The sequence below is a fragment of the Dermacentor variabilis genome, unplaced genomic scaffold (assembly GCF_050947875.1).
Source record: "Dermacentor variabilis isolate Ectoservices unplaced genomic scaffold, ASM5094787v1 scaffold_13, whole genome shotgun sequence".
Lineage (NCBI taxonomy): Eukaryota > Metazoa > Arthropoda > Arachnida > Ixodida > Ixodidae > Dermacentor > Dermacentor variabilis.
In genome coordinates this window covers 22,403,638-22,421,950 of record NW_027460291.1, presented here as the reverse complement: position 1 = coordinate 22,421,950, position 18,313 = coordinate 22,403,638, and the positions used below count along the sequence as shown (strand labels likewise).

At 44.2% G+C, this 18,313-nt stretch overlaps 1 protein-coding gene across 10 annotated transcripts in view; it reads left to right on the top strand.

Annotated features, from left to right (window-relative positions):
• The window catches only part of LOC142566780 (uncharacterized), a 217,358-nt gene that overhangs the window by 52,612 nt on the left and 146,433 nt on the right, over window positions 1-18,313 (top strand). For all 10 annotated transcript variants that reach the window (XR_012825127.1, XR_012825128.1, XM_075677667.1 and 7 more), the window contains exon 4: window positions 7,459-7,600. Coding sequence is in view for 8 of the 10 variants with exons in the window: in XM_075677667.1 (XP_075533782.1) it covers window positions 7,459-7,600 (142 nt within the window). In the remaining 2 variants the exon portion in view is untranslated. The remainder of the gene's footprint in view (window positions 1-7,458; window positions 7,601-18,313) is intronic.

Genomic DNA, 18,313 nt, shown 5'->3' with positions numbered 1-18,313 from the left:
CTCGCCAATATCTCCAAGTGGTTTCTACTCATACCAAAGGTCTAAGGTTCGACTCCCACATCGGTTCGACTCAATGTTTGCGATGGCAATTGAAATACAACTTGGAGATATGGCCGGTTCATCCATATCTTCAAGTGGGTTTGACTCACACCAAAAGTTGAGGGTTCGACTCCCATCAAAAGTCATAGGTTCAACTCTACATTCGTGATGGCAATTGGAATACAACTTGGAGATATGGCTGCTTCGCCCATATCTTGATGTTGGGTCGTGGGTTCAAGTACCTTAATTAACTTTATCATAATTAATTGTCTTAATTCATTTTGTCCTAATTAACACCAATGGTATTGGGTTCGACTCTCAACTTTCACAATGTCAATTGAAATCCAGCTTCGCTCATGTCTCCAAGTGGGTTTGACTCACACCAAAGGTCGATGGTTTGACTCTCCGAGTTTGCGATGGCAATTGGAAGACAACTTGGAGATATGGCCAGTTCGCCGATATCTCCAAGTGGGTTTGACTCCCACCAAAGGTTAAGGGTTCGACTCCCTATGAATTTTGGTGCCTTAACACCGGACATTGTAACGCCGGACATAGGATTTTTCGTCCCCATGGGCCATCTAAGGCTTTTGCCTTAAAGGGCCCCTCACCAGGTCTGGCCATTTTGAGCTGACAAGCGCAAAGCATACATTGTATGATAACGATCATGTCTGCAAAGTATTACATCGCTACACGTTGCGGAAAGATCCGAAATTTCAAACTGAACGGCGTTTTTCCTTCTCCTCGCGGCCACTGCGTTCCAAGCCAGAGGATGACGTACTCGCATCCCTCCGCCTACGTACTCGAGTCCGCAGTGTGACGTCACTCGTAGTGACACGTGACTTCGAGAATTATTCAAGGCACCATCTGTTATTTGTGTGATCTGTTGCTTGAATTGACGAATTGAAGTTTAGAGAAATATTAAAACACACAAACGGAATGTCTGCATGCTTTTTGCTTTAGTTCGCACCGAAGCAAGAGAGATGTACTTCCGCTTCGTCTGCTTGTTCCCACGGTCGTGCGGGCACATGCGTAGGTACCGAAACTATGCCATTTTCTACCATGATCCAGCGCATGATCATGCTCTGCGATCCACTAGTTCTGCCTCAGTATTCGTGTAGCACTGAATTATATGGCTATCATGTTTCGTTGTGCACAACAGGCAAAATCTGGCGCTGCGCGAATGAGACAACAGCTCACATGCAATGCCGTCAGCGGAAGTGCGTAGTTCCGAAAAAAAAAAAAAGCGAGGAGAAAAAAAATATGAAGGCGGGGCCCGTGATGTATGCGTCACGCGATCCTCGAGGTCTGGTATGGGAGAACGCAGGGAAGGAAATTTGCTTGCGTAGGCTAGACGGGGCAAGTGGAGAGAGCGTCTTGCTTGGCAGTGGAGCTCGCCTGCTGAAATCATGGGTTCGCAGCACTGAAATATTTCTATCTCGCCTATTAATGAGCTGACTTGAAAAATTTTTTCTGGCAGAATGCTCCCTAGAGGACACGTAACAACTTCCAGCATATAATCAAAATTTGCTATGGGGCTTGGTGAGGGGCCTTTTAATAAAGAAAGGTGAGGAAATTTGCAGGAGGGAGCCAGCCAACACAACAAAGGGCCAATATACCTCTCCTGGGGCACGTCGCACCACACCAGCGACGTCACAGCCTGACGTCCCTGGTGCATGGGCTGTGACCTTGGGTGGCAAAACAGCTGCTGCCGGCTTTCTGCGTGGCGCATTTGCACAGTGCTTGGGATAGGTAGGCGCCATGTGGGCACGTTTTCCTTTTTTTTTTCAGGAACCTCCACAATTCTCAGCATTTGTCTAGGCAAAGTGGGCACCAAAAAACGGTGACGATAGCGGCTTGTCTCTTCATAGAGTAACGGGCCACATTGTGTGTGTGTGCGTGTGTGTTGTTGTAGTAAAGTGTACGGTAATGTGTACCACAGAATTTATCGTGGCAAAGTGTGCAGCAAAAAATGGCGATGATAGCAGCTCATACCTGTGTAGGGAAACGGACCACATTGTGTGCATGTTGTTTGTTGTGGTAAAGTGTGCAGAAAAAAATGGCAACGATAGTAGCTCCTCTTTGCGTAGGGAAACGAACCATATTGTGTGTGTGCATGTGTGTTTGTTGTGGTAAAGCGTGCGGTAAAGTGTACCTAAGCATTTGTTCTGATAAAGCATGTGGCGAAAAACAGCAACGGTAGCGGCTCATCTTTGCTAGGGAAATGGACCACATTCTCTGTGTGTGTGTGAGAGAGAGAGATAGAGAACTTCACGACTCGTACTTGAACAGGTGCGAATGAATGAGAGGTGATGATTAGTGAGCGCATGTATCTCAGTGCCATTTGCGCTGTGTGCAGGGAAAAAGAAAAGAAAAAAATATTTGTTTGAGCATAATCTATCGACTGAAAGGTATTACAGTTGAAACTCGATTTAACGAAGTGATGACTGTGCTTGAATTCTTTCGTTAAATCGGGAAGTTTGTAAAATTGAGAAAGGAATTTTTCAGTCCTTCAAAATCTAAATTTGTAAGGTAGCTAAACGCAAAGGCTACCGTGGTATTGTGTTTGCCGCTAATCCAGCCATCTGTCATAAACCATGAAATAACGAAGGCAACCACCACCGCCCCTACCGAGCCGGTGTTGAGTCGGCTGTTGCGTGCATGGCCGTGGCGTGCAGCCTCGTCAAAATAAAGCTAGGGATGTGACCATGGTGCCTAAATGTTTTAACGCAATAGCTTTAGAGCACATGCTCATAGACCCTGTCTGTGTCAAAATTACAAAGAAATCACTTTTTTTACTCATTTATTTCAGGAAAAACTTCGTTAAATCGAGTTCGCCTAAGTTTGTTTTGTTAATTCGGGTTGATGATAACATTGAACCCTCTGGGTACCTGCCGGGGAATGTAAATTTCTTCGTTAGATCGAGAACTTCGTAAAGTTGGGTGTTGTTAGATCGAGTTTTAACTGTACTATAAGTGAGATCCTAGCATGTTTTGACACTGCCAAAACTGCATGTATACATTTCACCGTGGGGAATGCCCAAAAGGCAAACCACTTAAATTATTGTGTTTTAATGCAGATCTCACAGGTCGTAAGAAAAACTGAACTTTTATTTATTTATTTATTTATTTATTTACTTACATACCTACAGCGCCCAATGTTGGGCATTAGAGTAGGGGGAAGGAATATACAAATGATGAAAATACAGATGATTGATGTTACAAAAGGATACATCTAATACACAATACAACAAAATATTGACATTTGAAAACACAGTACTTAACACAACATTACACCTAAGGTTATTATGAAATACAATATAAATACACTTTAGTACATAATACAATGCAATGATATTATTTATAATTATAATAAAGTAATGGAAAAAAAAGAACAGTGAGTAAGGCAAAAAGCCGCGGACAGAAAAGGTTAATCTCCTATTCTGTCCGAAGCGAAACACATTTTAGAACTAAAGATATAAATGTTTCGACAACAAAGTTTCGAACACAGTTGGCGTTGCTGTAACAATTTCGAGCGGCAGTTTATTCCAATCATGTACTGTTTTTGGAAAGAAGGAATGCTTATATAGGTTGATACGGCATTTGTACTCTTGTACCTTGAGCGGATGATCTGTTCTAGGTGATATGTAGCTTGGATTCTTTATGTATGTGTCCCTGCACAAACCAGTCTTGCCTGTGTAAATATTGAAGAAAAGTTTAAGTCGCAAATATTTCCGTCGGTTCTCGAGAAGTGGCCATCCCAAGTTAACACGTATTTGTGATGAGCTCTGAGTGAAATCATAGTTGGCAGTAACGAACCGGGCGGCGCGTTTTTGTATTCGTTCCAGTTGGTTAATGGCTGTGTTTGTCTCTGGGTCCCAGGCAGAGCTGCCGTACTCTAAAATCGGACGAACGTTTGTTAAATAAAGCGTTTCCTTTACCTTATGGGGGGCTCTCCAGAAATTACGTTTTAGAAAATTTAACATACGACTAGCCTTAGACGCCACGCTCTCTATATGGTCATTCCAAGAAAGATTATTTTTAAAGACAACGCCTAAGTACTTGTAACTACTTACCTCGATCAATGGTTCAGTGTTTAGAAAGTAATTTTTAATTTTTAATTTTTTTTTCTTTATTCTTATACTTCGTTTTACTGCATGGACTTCATGCTGTTATAATGCACATAAACTTGCAAAGGTTGGGTCTTATAAAGTTGAGTGCAGCAAAGGAAGGCAGCAGACAGAGCGAAGTTACCATGCAATGGATTATGTACTTACGTATGCTTTTGCTTTGTACATTCACATGACCATGACGAAGAATGAAAATAAAATTATGGTGCTGAATTATACGCTCCCTAGCGGCTTATGGGGGACACTGTAAGGAAAGGCTTCGGATTAGTTTTGACCGCCTGGGGTATACTTAGGTGCATGGTAAAATACCACAAGGTGTATCTTGTATATTGTTTAAAGCTACAGTGTAATTGGGGCACAAATGAGTACTTTCTCTACAATGCAATAGAAATTTTTGTCCTAGGACTAGTCATAGTGAAGTATCATTTCAGCACTGTGAAAGTGTGCATTATCTATGATAAAATGTTCGCTTTCAAAGAGTAATAAATTTTTGTGGCTATTTGATCTACAGAAGAAGCACTCTTACGAAATCACTACATGTTGATTCAAAGGGGTACTGAACCAGCCCTTTGGCTTGATGAGAAAACATAGTCTGCGGATAGCATACATTGCTGTGAATATCTCAGCCAAGTTTTGGAGTTATACACAGCATGTGGAGCTTGCAAGCGGAGCGCAATGTCACCTTTCTTTCAAACGCTCTTCTTTCAACAGAAGCCTACTCCTCACTCTCTTCTGGTCGCTTTATTTCATCGTAAAGCAGATTCCCGTACGTGGCTGCTATTAGCCAATAGCTGATGGCCAGTAGCTGATGTCAATCAAGAAGGGTGTTTCGATCAATGCACGTCATCGTACTGTTACTATGTGCCTTTACTGATGGAGTTCAATAAACAGGATGAAGTAGGCGAAAATGTGCTTTCAAATTTCTATAATAATTACGTACTTCCAGAAGAAGCCGACTATCATTTGCGGATGCTCGGGTGCGGCCGCCTGCATAGGAATTAAACTTTGGCCACCCTACTTATCGATGTCGTAGCTGTCGGGTCTCACTAATTTCGACTAGTTTTGAACGCTCAACTAGCTTTGAACCACGTGAAACTTAAGGTTAGACCACATGCGCGCTTGCCAGCAAGTACTCACTCTTGGTCGCTCTTGGTTAGATGCCTTGGCAGACTCATTGACAGTGCTTCAAAAATGCGCAAGTTGGATGTGGCCACTAATCGTCGGTCAAGCTGGTGAAGGGCAAAGCCGGTCCACACTACATAGCACTGCCAGGCTGTAGCATCCGAGCACGAGTGCGCACTCAAGCCTCGTTGTGCACAAATCAAACGCTGCACATGTGCACTGCAGTTATAGGCAGCTACAGTCTTCTACGTCGCATAGATACTGCCGCGGTGTGTCACCACGAGTCCGCTAGCTAGGTGCACTGCGGCTCACTGCGGACAACCGCATTTGGTTTAGGTTTGGCGCATCGTAGGTGCCAAAATCGAAAGTAGTAGCATCGACGTGAACATCCAAAAACAAATTTGAGCTGCTCACCACGGTCTCATTTAGAAGGCAGAGCATTGTGGGCATGCCCTGCTCCACTGTAGCCTTCACAGTGCAAGGCATTGAAGAAGGAACGGGAGCACAGCGAAGAGGGTGTTTGATTGCCAATAACTTCGCTTCTGCTGAATGCATTGAAGTACTTTTTGCGGCAAAGCATTTCTGAAATAGCCTATTTTAACTTCAAATGCATTTTTCCTCTTCCATAAAAAGTGGTTCAGGGCCCATTTAAGGGAACGATGCACTCGGCAACAACGCTAAGTTGTTGTGCCGGTAAAACGGGGATGGTTATACTTTCTAGGTACAGTCCATAGGTGCAGTCACTTCAAAAAATAGCAATATGCCAGAATTACGATGGCGGCAGTTTATATAGACAAGAACAGCACCGCCGAGCGGTGCTGGCGCGAGCTCGCCACATGCGGGGTAAAATTTAACTAGCGAGTGTGCATCTCTCCCATCTCTCGTTCGCACCGCCTTGATTGCCTCTTGAACTGCATGTCTTTGGGCACGTTTCGTACCGCGCGCGATGTGTGCCTGTGTGTGTGCGTGGACGTTTTGTTCGAAGGACGACATACACGCTTCTATTTGCCTTTAAGAAGATACAGTGCGCTTGACGATTATTTTCATAATTGCAATGCGGTGAAAGGGCAGTGCCTGCTTAGCCATGTAAGTGTCCTAACCGTCCATTGAAAACGACGTTGTATGTGCTGCCGGAAAAATCGCACAAATACAACATGTGCACACAACTTTAATTAATACGTCCCCTACAATATAGAATAGAGGCAGCAGCGTAAATAGCTTGGCCATTTTTCAACAGTGGTCAAGAGACGGAAGTTGAAAGTATTAGTAATCATTTCTGCTTCAGCAATGCTGACGCGACGAAGACGCAGGCGTGTATCATCCAGCAACTCGATCGATCGGTGCAGTGGTGATGCAGGAATGGACTCCGGTCATGTTCAGTGCATCGTGCACATATTAAATTTCTCAGCACGCGTGAACTCCGGCCACTACTAGCGCATGCAACAGAAGTGGTTTCCATTCTTGGGCAGCACACACACAAGCGAAACGCGAAAAAGAAGACAGGACAAGCGCTGGTCTAACAAATGAACGTTTTTATTTTGATAAAAGGATTATGTGCCCAGTAATCATGAAATTCATGTGGATTACATGTAAAAACTCTCATACACTCGCAAGTGATCAATGAACGAGATCGCTTTGTTTGCCAGTTGTTTACTCACTTTGTTCGGCGCACCGCAGTAATCCATGTCTGTCTGCTTTTTTTTGTACCATTGTCTTCTGGATCGGCAGAATTTCTCTGGTGACATCAACCCTTTCATGTTTGCATTGCTGTTGTGACAGTTAACAACACAACTATAATTTCCAGTCATCCGAAGAGGCGCAAGCAAGAGAGGTTTTGCGTGCAGCTAGAACTATGCATGGGCGCGACTTTGAAGGAAAGTGGCGGAAATGTACCCCTGTGGGAGGTGAAATCGTTCCGCCAGGAGAGCAACGAGCGCTGGCATCTAGGATGAAACTTGGCGTGCAGACGTCTATACAAGCAGCGCTCTTCTGCATAGAGAACAGGTCTCGTGAACATTTTTTGCCAACCAGCACCCACTTTGAAGGTGCAGCAGATGGACACTTGTAGGAATGTCATGCTGTTTCCAAACAAGGAGAGGTCTATTGGGGATTTGTTTTCGTCTTGGAGTGGACACAAAAGATGTTGATGAAGTGCCTGATGCTGTCTGCAGGACCGTGTTCCTAGGCTTCCTGTCTGGGGCACAGTGGCTGCTGTCTTATGTGGCCGAGCCTGATCGACTGCGTGAACTCCCTCCCCTGTGCTTCTACCGGCTGCAGTGGTGGTTCTTTATCCCTGGCCGACCCTTGCGCCTAGTGAGTGGACAGTGAGCCAATCCCACGGTGTGCATGTTTGGCCAGTCCAGCATTCAGAGCTGTGTAGGGTGGCCCATAATGGGTGGTGTTTGTCTTTGAGAACAAGAGAGCTCGGGGCGGAATGGCTTTTTGAGTATATTTTTTGTTGTGGAACGGTATGTGATAAATGTCAGAAACCCATTTTTTGTCTGAATACCCATGCAATATGTGGTTTGTCTACTGTGCTTGAAACGAGTGGTGCAGCCATGCAATGGGGGTTGTAGAGGAGCAGGGTGGCTTTGGGGGCTCCAGTTGTGCGTTCACAGACATGTGTTCTTGTTTTGGTCTCATTAGCGGCTGCCGCGGGATTGTTGTGTGTTCCTTGCCTAGTATGAAGTTTACGATGCTAACACAGGTTGTTCACATTCTTCCATGCTAGATGTGATTTGCACGATGTTCGCGTTTGAAAACAAGACATATGTCTATGTTCTTTGCGTTTGTGTGTTTTAAATTATTTTCTATTGTGGAAGTTCTGGCAGTCCTATTACGAAGGGAGTAGGAATGTAAATATATAAACGTATTGCTGTGTATGTCTCAAACTTGGATTACACATAATACCACCTGTATTATGTGTAATCCAAATTTGAGACCCTTTATGACTCATAAGTGGGATACGCAGCCTGTGAAACAGCTACGTTTTGTTGCAACGCTCTTCCGTGTTCTAGGCTGATGCATGGTGCGCATTTATTTCTGTATTGTTGTAAAAGATATTTATTATGTTTATTCACTCGGTACAAATGTACTGCAGCTTTGCCGCAGCTCTGCAGAGGACACGGCATCTGGCATGTGGTTTGTCACAGGCCATGTCTTCGGGGCAAGTTGAGTCTACTCGCTTACAGAGGGAGAGCCAAGCTTGTTGGATATGAGCTAAACTGCCTGTACACTCAGTGGTCTTCTTCATTTTGTGTGACCTACGCGGTTATAGCGACCCTTGCTTCATGCACTTCTTGTCCGGCAGCAGTCTTTTGCTTCTGAAGCTCAGCCAGGATAGCTTTCAGCAAGCCGGACCGGAATAACTCTGAAAAACCAGCAAATGTTAATCATTACACTTATGATAAGCTTCATACAGTATGACGAGGGCATAAATAAACGAGGGTGTTTCTCAAGGCCTTATAGGACATGTCACGAGTTTGGCGCAAAATTATGTATAGCACTTTTTGATCGCATAGGTTCAGCAGGTGTGGCCATGCTTGAAGTGCAGCTTGAGGTCAAGAAAACATAGATATCGATGAGCAGCACCCTGGTAGAGGAGAGGCTTGGGAAAACTAGTGGGAAGCCTGTTGAACATCTGGTTGACCCACTTGCTGGCTTCATCAGGCAGAGTAGGAAACAAGAAAGTCATCAATGCGTCAGAAGGTTTTGACATACAGACGCCATGCTAAGCTTCTCAGGCAGATATCTGTCATAACACGCTAACAGGTCTTAGTACGCAGGCTATGCACAATGAAATATGTATGCCTTCTGTTTGGACAAAGAACTGCTCATTGTAACTGACGAGGATGGAGTGGACAAAAAAAAACAGCAGTTCTATTAATCTGGTTTCACTGCCGGCAACAGTGTCTCGTAAGTGTGCATTGCCATACTCCCCGATGCCTTCTTGGGTGACACCAGCAAGGACGAGCTTCAGGCAATGCGTAATAGACGTCTTTATGAGCTAAAAATGCATGCATGCATAGAGAGCACATTGCACCTAAAAGGTGGGTACTTCACAGGGGCCCTGGAGAAGGAACAGACTATTGACAGTGGGCAAAGACAAGCTTCTCTACTACTAAACACCCAACACTGTTGCTACGTAACAACCTCTTAAACAATCCCCTCAAAGGGGAAATCGCCTTCAGTGATGCTGCCAGCTTCAAAAGGCCCACTTTGCACATCCTGAATGCTTCCTTTTTAGCCGTTGCTGGATGCAAACCTTCTGCCGTCCAAAATTTGTCATTGCGAGTAGTGTTGGTTTGGTGGAAATACAGTTCAGAAGTGATTGCAACAAACCTCCCTTCCTAGTTGGTCTGGAGGCTCATGGTGTTTCCTTGGAGTGACACCATGCGACAAGCAAGGTCACTGGATGCTTCCAAGCCCTTGTCCGTTTTTCACGCTGTTATGTTATTAACAACCATGAGACCTGATACCAACTAGCTCAACTTTGGCACTCTTGCAGTCACTCTGCAGCATGCGTAATAAAAGTAAGCACAAAAATAGAAAACGAAAGAGGATAAAGCACCATTTAACACCTAGTATTGCTGCAGCCTGCCCCTTTCTTTTATTTTGTCTGGTCGTGCTATATATTTTTTTTTACTGTAGATAGGCATGAACTTCTCTTGTGAGCAACTTACTGCAGAAGCATAGGTGATATTCCCAAGCTCAGTCAGTGTCTGCTTTTTACGTACACTATGTGCTGGCTGAAAGAGGCTCGAAAAACTCCAATGGAAGCTTCTAGCAGAGCAGGTGCCTGAAAGAAAAAAAAAAAAAAAGCTGTGCTGCAACCATCTTATCACCCTCGTCCCCTTAATAAAAATTGTGCTTCCATATAAATTTCAGCCCTCCAGTTTAGAGTAACGTACCAGTGCACCACAATCAACGAATCAATTCTTAAACAGCATGTGTAGTCCAGCCAAAAGCATGGGCATGAATCGGCATTGTGCTTCTGCATTAAAGGCGAATGATGTGTTCCGTAATTGCAAATGTGCTTTAGTAAGCTTCGCCGCGTTACGAATTTGTAGTGTGGTTTTCCCCACTAAATAACATAGAAATAAAAGGTGCCCTGCAACCAAAGGTCAAAGCTGTCTTGCAGTTGTTCAGTCTATGGGTGATGCTGTAGGATGCAAAATCGCACCTGAGGATGTCAATACTGCACATCATGTACGAGCCAAAAAAAGAAACAAATATTATTGCATGCTCTTGCTCTTGAGTAAAATAAAGCAGAGTTCGTGAAAAATGCACGCAAGGCTCATTTGACCACTGTGATCCTTGGGTTTCCATAAAAGGATCAGAAGCCCTTATAAGTAAACGAACATCTCACGCAAGAAAGAAAGCGGCTGTTCGCACAAGCTCTTTAAATGAAAAAAGCAAGAGGCTGGAAACACTTCAGGACAGAGCACTGCATAATCAAGGCGAGAAAGACAGATGACAGCCATGTCTGCCGTATCTAGTGCGGGTGATCTTGCTGTTTTCACCTAGCCTACTAGTGTGTTCGGCTGCATGTCTTAAACCTGCTCAAGAATGTTTTCTTTTTAGGATCTTAAAAAATTTTTCAGGGATGAAACTCCCAAATTATCGCTGATACATTTTAATATTCATAGTCTACGAAAAAACTATGACAGCCTCATAGCATTTCTTTCTATAACTAATCACAAGTTCTCTTTTACCTGTCTATCTGAGACATGGTTGTCACTGGACGATAGAAATTTATATACGCTACCAGAGTACAATGCAGAGTACTGCTATCGTGCTATGCCACGTGGCGGCGTATCTGCAATATTTATTAAATCGTCATTGCCATACAAACACTGCAATGGTCTTGCCTTTTCTAATTTGCTCTGCGAGTTTATATGGTTAGAATTTGATCAGAGTGTTTTTTTCAATTGATGGCCAGAACACAGTGTTAGCATGCATGTATCGTTCACCATCATCATCATACTCTGAATTTTGTCTACAGTTTGAAAAGTTACACACTGTTACGAATGAAAACAAAAATGTTATTATCTGTGGATAGATAGATAGAATAAACTTTAATGTCCAACGGAAAAGGTGATCTGGAGACGTCAACATAAACATTATCGACCCTAATATTCCATCATGTTCTGATTTATTTATTTATTTTTATTTATTTATTCAAAATACCCCCAAAGGCCCTCATCACGAGGGTATTACATGGGGGGGGGTCAATCACAAGCACTGGTTGTAGTTTGTACATACTAAAAACAAGAGAGGTTAACAGAAGTAATAATACAGTGAAACATAGTTAACATACAAGATAATTAGGTCACAATTATTACAGAGAAAACATTAGTACATATTAGGAGAACATAAGGCAACTGCACTAAAAACACCAACAAATATCGGAAAACACTGTAAAAGTCCCAAAAAAGAATAATAATACGATTAGTCGACAAGTCGTGAGCGAATTAAATGTTGAAACTTAGTCAAGTCTGGTTCCGTGGCAATGACTGATGGTAAGGCGTTCCATTCAGTTATTGTGCGTGGTAAGAACGAAGATGCATAATGGGATGACTGGCAGTTAATGCGTTTGACTTTGTATGGATGGTCACGGCGTGGAAAAATAACTGTTGGTGACTGAATGAAATCATCGTGAAGTGATGGATGGTGATAAAGCTTATGGAAAAGTGTTAGGCGAGAAATTTTACGGCGAAGTGCTAAGTTGTCCAAGTCAGCTTTATTCTTTAACGCGGTGACGCTGGTGTAACGTGAATAATCTGAAAATATAAATCGCGCAGCACGGTTCTGCAAGGCTTCGATGTTACTTATGATATACGTTTGTTCGGGATCCCAGATGGCAGACGCGTATTCTAGTTTAGGACGGATTAATGTTGTGTATGCTAGTTTTTTAACATGCATTGGGGCTTCTTTTAAGTTATGTTTAATAAGTCCGAGAGTACGATTTGAAGAGGCAAGGGTAAGGTTAATATGATTATTCCATGATAAGTTTGATTGAAGATTGATGCCAAGGTACTTGTAAGTAGTTGCGAGTTCCACAGGGTTGTTATCAAGGGAGTAGGTGGTTAGAATTCGTGGCCTATTGGTGAAAGACATGAGTTTAGTTTTGGAAATATTTAATGGCATTAACCAATTAGAACACCATGCACTTATTGCGTCCAGGTCAGTTTGTAGTAAGTGGCTATCGGTGTTACTTGTTACACATCGGTAAACTACACAATCGTCTGCAAATAGTCTGATTTTAGATGAAACGCAACTGGGTAAATCATTAATATAAATTAGAAAGAGTAAAGGACCAAGTACGCTGCCTTGTGGAACTCCAGACGTAACATCAGCATAACATGAGTTAGAATTGTTAACTGATGTAAACTGAATTCTAGATGAGAGAAAATCGGTGATCCATGCAATTATAGTAGGGTGAATGTTAAGCTGTGAAAGTTTAAGTACCAACCTATGGTGTGGAACACGGTCAAATGCCTTAGAAAAATCTAAAAATATTGCGTCAACTTGGAACCCGGCGTCTATTAGTGCGTGTATGTCGTTAATAAATCCGGCAAGTTGTGTGTCACATGAGTAGCCCTTGCGAAAACCGTGCTGATGCTTAAAAATAATGTTATGGTCTTCAAGGAAGTTGATTACTTGACTGTGTATGATATGTTCGAGTAATTTACAAATAGTGCTGGTTAAGGAGATGGGACGATAATTAAGGGGAGAAGCGCGATCACCTGATTTGAAAATGGGTATTATTTTAGCAATGCGCCAGTCATTAGGAATACCACCAGTTGATAGTGACTGGGAAAATAGAGCTGTTAACAGAGGACAAATACTATGCGATGTATTCTTTAAAATTTTATTGTTGAAACCTAGATGGTCGGCACTAGATGACATTTTAAGATTGGTTAGTAGAGATAAAACACCAGCCTCACTGATGTCTACCTCATGCATTGTGATTCCCACTAATGTCTTTAAAGTTGGCAATGAGTTAATGTTTTCATGAGTGAAAATTGTTACAAACGTATCATTAAGAAGTTGAGCGCAATCTGAATCGCTGATGGAAACACCAAAAGAATCAGTAAGAATGATGTCAGTGCGAATTGCAGGGTTCACCACACGCCAAAAGTGACGAGTATTAGTTTTTAGCATGGATGGTAAATCATGAGAAAAAAAGTTTTTGCGAGTGGATTTTAGTAATGCCTTATAAGCCTTTTCACATGCTTTGTGTTTATCATGAGCACTCGCTACACCAGTCAGCTTAGCCTGCCTGTAAAGTCTTTTCTTTTTGTTATTAAGCCGCCGAAGCTTGTTAGTAAACCATGGAGAACTGCTTTTGTAGGAAATGGATAACACAGGAATGTAGGTGTCAATGAGTGAACTGAGGGTGGCCTTAAACAGGACCCAGTTCTGTTCAATGGAACGGGAATGAAAATCATGCAGAAATTGACCTGAAAATGTGGTTAATTCATTGTTAATTGCGTCGAAATTGGCTTTACCGTAACACCTTATTTTCTTTTTGGTAATTATTCTTTTGCTCACGCAAAAGTTAATGCATCCAGTTATGACATCATGGTCAGCGATGCTGACCATCTTGGGTGTTTTCTTAGCTACGGCCTTGCTTCTTTAATTACTTCTCCAACTAGATGTGACATGGCAGGATCTGATACGTTAATTGATCACATATTAACCAACTTTACTACAGATTGTACATTAGGAGTCATCGAGCACAGCATAACCGACCACTACCCTATATTTTTGACTTAAGGTACAGAAAATTCTAAATTGACTGAAAAGAAAGAGAAAGTATATTTTGACTCTCAAAAATTTATCTCTATGGTACATCAAATGACTGTACAGCCGTACTCTGTGAATCTTGCGCTGAAGAGGCTTATCAGTTGTTCTTGACTGAAGTTACACGCTGCATTCATGAATGCACTATACATCTATCATAACTCAATTTTTTAGTTCCCGTCGAAAACCTTGGGTCATGAGAGCGCTACTTCGATGTATCTTAAAGAAAAATCGGCTCCACAAAAGGGTAATTTGTGAGTCATTTAACTGTGAACTTAAATCTCGTTTCAAGAAATATTGTAACACACTTGCAGCTGCACTTAAATGTGCCGAACAAGATTACTTTCAGAACAACATTCTGAATAATGGCAATAATACGAGGCGCAACTGGCAAGTCATCAACAAATTCTTAAATAATAAATGTCGTGAGCATTTAACCAAAATAAAAACTGAGACACAAGCATACTGCCACCCAACTGACATCGTGAATGCCTTCAGTGACTATTTTAGTAGTATTTGCGGTTCTCAAACAGATCCCCATTACGGACATTGCCTCGTAATCTTCATTCTTTCTACTTGCGACCTACGAATGCAAAGAAAGTTCATGTTATATCTTCGCTTAGGTCTACTGGACCTGGCCTAGACTCTGTTCACCCATCTCGTATCAAGTTAGTCTCTAATGGACTGTCTCCTATCATAGCGGATATTGTTAACAAAACGTTTAAAGCAGGCATATTTCCCAGTTCTCCGAAAGTTAGTCATATAACACCTGTTTACAAAAAAGGCAATCGTGAACTTCCGAATAACTACAGGCCTATTTGTATTCTTTCATTTTTCAGTAAAATAATTGAACGACTAGTTCATGCACGTTTATCATCCTACCTAGCAAAATGTAATCTACTGTCACCTAAACAGTATGGCTTTCGGCAGGGTTGCTCAACCGAGCTTGCGCTTCTAACCTTCGCCAATAAAGTCAAGAAGGCAATCGACCAAAACTTGCTGGTTGGAAGTGTATTTATAGATTTAACAAAAGCTTTTGACACCATTAATCACAAAATTCTAATACATAAAGTTGAATCTTACGGCATAACTGGCCCGCCACTTCAGTTTATTTCTAGCTACCTAACCAATCGTACTCAAGTTGTTCAGATTGACGGCAAACTCTCATCTGCTAAGAACATATATCAAGGTGTTCCTCAGGGCTTGATCCTTGGCCCCCACTGCTGTTTCTACTATTTATTAACGACCTACCTAATGTTCTGACCACTACCGACTGTATATTATATGCTGTTAGGAACGGCCTGCAGAGGTGCCGACATGCAAAGTTTTCTCAGCTAGCTGCAGCTGCGAGTGTGGCGAGCTTCCCCGAAGCGACCACAGAAGCCTTCACCACCTGCCGCGGTGACTCGTTTCGTAGGGAGGACGATGTGCTGCGTCAACACCCCCTCGGCGTCGCTATGACTAAACGCGGTCGGCGGACCAAGCATTGTTTGTGGATTCGCTGTGTCCGCTGTTTGAAGCAGGGGAGCCCCTGGAAGGTATTTTACGCGGCCATCTCATGCGGCTTAGAAGTCATGGACGGACGCGGTGGCCATTCTCTGCGGAGTCAACACTGGGATGAAGAGGCGCTTGCCCGGGCCAAGCCTCGTGTCTCCAAGAACCCACTCACCTCGGCGTGGTCAGTAAAACCTGTGTGGAAGTGTGTGTAACCCTCCCCCTAAAAGGCGGGTCGACTACGATGACGTTGAATGCTACGAATTGGCGGTGAACTGCCGTGTTTCCCTCACCTAGGGATCTAGGGAGGACAGAGTGTTTATAAGCAGCTGTTGTGTGGCTGCTGAGGGTGCTTTCTGTCGCAGTCATGCTAGACTGATGAACTGCAACAGCCTTATGTAGATACTGTAAATAAACCCATATTCCTTGTTCTCGATGAGAAGCAGTCCTTCCCTTCAACAATGTCCTCAGCATGGATAAGTTGGGTGACGGCATGGGCCAGCTACCATCTATTTCATGCGCGACTCCAAACATGACAACTGGATGGCAGCAGTGAGATTGTCCCTAAAACCTGACAACTGGCTGACAACAGTGAGACGGACTTTGCGACGTGGTGCTGTGTCTGCGGTGAGTGCTCGGTTCTTGCTTTGACTCTCTAGGCTTCATTTAGTGGTTCTGTTTAGAACAGTAGGGAAGCTGGATTGTTGACTGTAAGCTAGGTTGTGTTTTCCTAGGTAGGTTTAGCAAGCAGGACCAAAGCAGTAAAGCAGCAATCATGGAGTTAAGGACACTGCTGAGAGACGAATTGTTGATTGTTGGTGAGGAACTGGGCCTAGAGGTACGCAAGGAAATGCTAGAATCGGAATTATTGCAGCTAATTTCCAAACAGGCCAGTGAGGAAGACATTGAAATGGGGTTGGAACTTCTTAAGAAAAGAGAGAAACGAGACAGAGAGAGAGAAGAATGGGACAGAGAGAGAGAGGAATGCAAGAAGGATCGCGAGTTAAAAAAAATGCAACTTGAACTTGAAAGCAAACATTTGGAGTTGTCTCAAGGAAGTGAAGGGACTGTGGGACGATCAGGGGAGGCAGAATCATACCGCATGGACAGGCTATTAAAGCCATTTGAGGTTGGGGACGACATAGGCTTGTTCCTAGGAAATTTTGAAAGGACTTGCGAGAAGATGAACTTCGGTCCGAGTACATGGCCACAGCGGTTGCTGTCTATGTTGCCGTGTGAGGCTGCAGAAGTAATCGCCAGACTCAGTGCGCAGGATGCATATGATTATGCGAAAGTTAAGGCTAGTCTTTTGAAAAAGTACCGTCTTTCAGCCGAAGCTTTTCGGCAGAGGTTTAGAAGCACAGGCAAGAAAGATAGCGAGGGATATCCGGAGTTTGCATATGGCTTAAAGGCAAACCTAGTCGAGTGGCTGAAAAGCGATGATGATGAAGCAACATTTACTGGGCCCGACATAAATCGGTGGTGCACGCAGGCACCAGATGGGGTGGTTCCCTAGTTACGGGACCCATATGTTTCCAGCAGCTCCTGGCCCCTGCCCATCAGTGCGAGCTGAATCGGTAGGGCGGGACTGGATAACAAGGTCTCCCATTGCTCAAGGGGTTGGGGATTGGGGATGGGGGGTGTTGGTGGGAAGGGGAGGAGGGGAGGTCTTGAGTTCTGTGCACTCTGCCAAGACGTGCGGCAGGGTGCCCTTTTCTCTTCTGCAAAAAGGACAGAGCATATCATATTCCGCAGGGTACATGCGGTTCATCAGTACGGGATGCGCAAGCGATCCTGCCTGTGCTCGACGCAGGATCGTCTGTTGTTGCCTGGTGAGTTTGGGGTGCGGTTCTGGCAGTCTGCACCTTTCCTCTCGGTACATCCGGGTAATGTCCCAAAAGCTGGTAACCGGGTACGGTAGCTCTTCCGGCTCGTGCTCGGCCCGGATGGACATTTCTCGGGCATGGTAGTCGGCGATGGTGTTGCCTGCTACCTGCGAGTGAGCCGGGACCCACACAAGCTCTATGGCTCTTCCCGGAGGCTTGTGCTTGGCTGGAATGGCTCGGGTCGCGGAGGAGATTACCCCCCTGCGGAAGCTTCTGTAGGTTGTCTTGGAGTCGGTGACTACGGTGCCCACGCTCGGCTGTGCGAGTGCGAGGGCCACGGCCGCTTCTTCGGCAACTGCGGGGTCTGTTGTCTTCAGGGACGCGCTGACGATCAGCCTGTCTTTTGATGTAACCACCACCGCTGCATGGTCACTGTGTTTTCGGAGCGAAGCGTCCGCGTAGAGGACCCTGAGGTTCTCTTCCAGCTTCCGGGCTAGGGCTTTGGCTCGCGCAGTGCGCCTCCCGTCGTCCTTGCCCGGCGTCATGTTCCGGGGAAGGGGTTTTGTCTGAATGATCGTTTTCCAGTCTTCCGGAAGGGCCGTCTTGATGGGTACTGGCTTGATCTGCCATCCTATCTTGCGTAGGACGGCTCGTCTGTGTTCCGTGTGACTGAGCCGAATTCTCTGATTAGACAGGTGGGCTTCGATGAGCTCCTCCACCGTGTTGTGGGCGCCCATGTCTAGCAGTTTTTGCGTGGACGAGTATATGGGCATGCCCAGTGCTTGTTTCGTTGCCTTACAAAGCATCGTGTTTAGGGTGTCCCTATTCGCCTTCGTCAGCTGGAGATACGGGGCGGAGCAAGGAAGCGTACAACAGCAGAAACATGATCATTGAATGC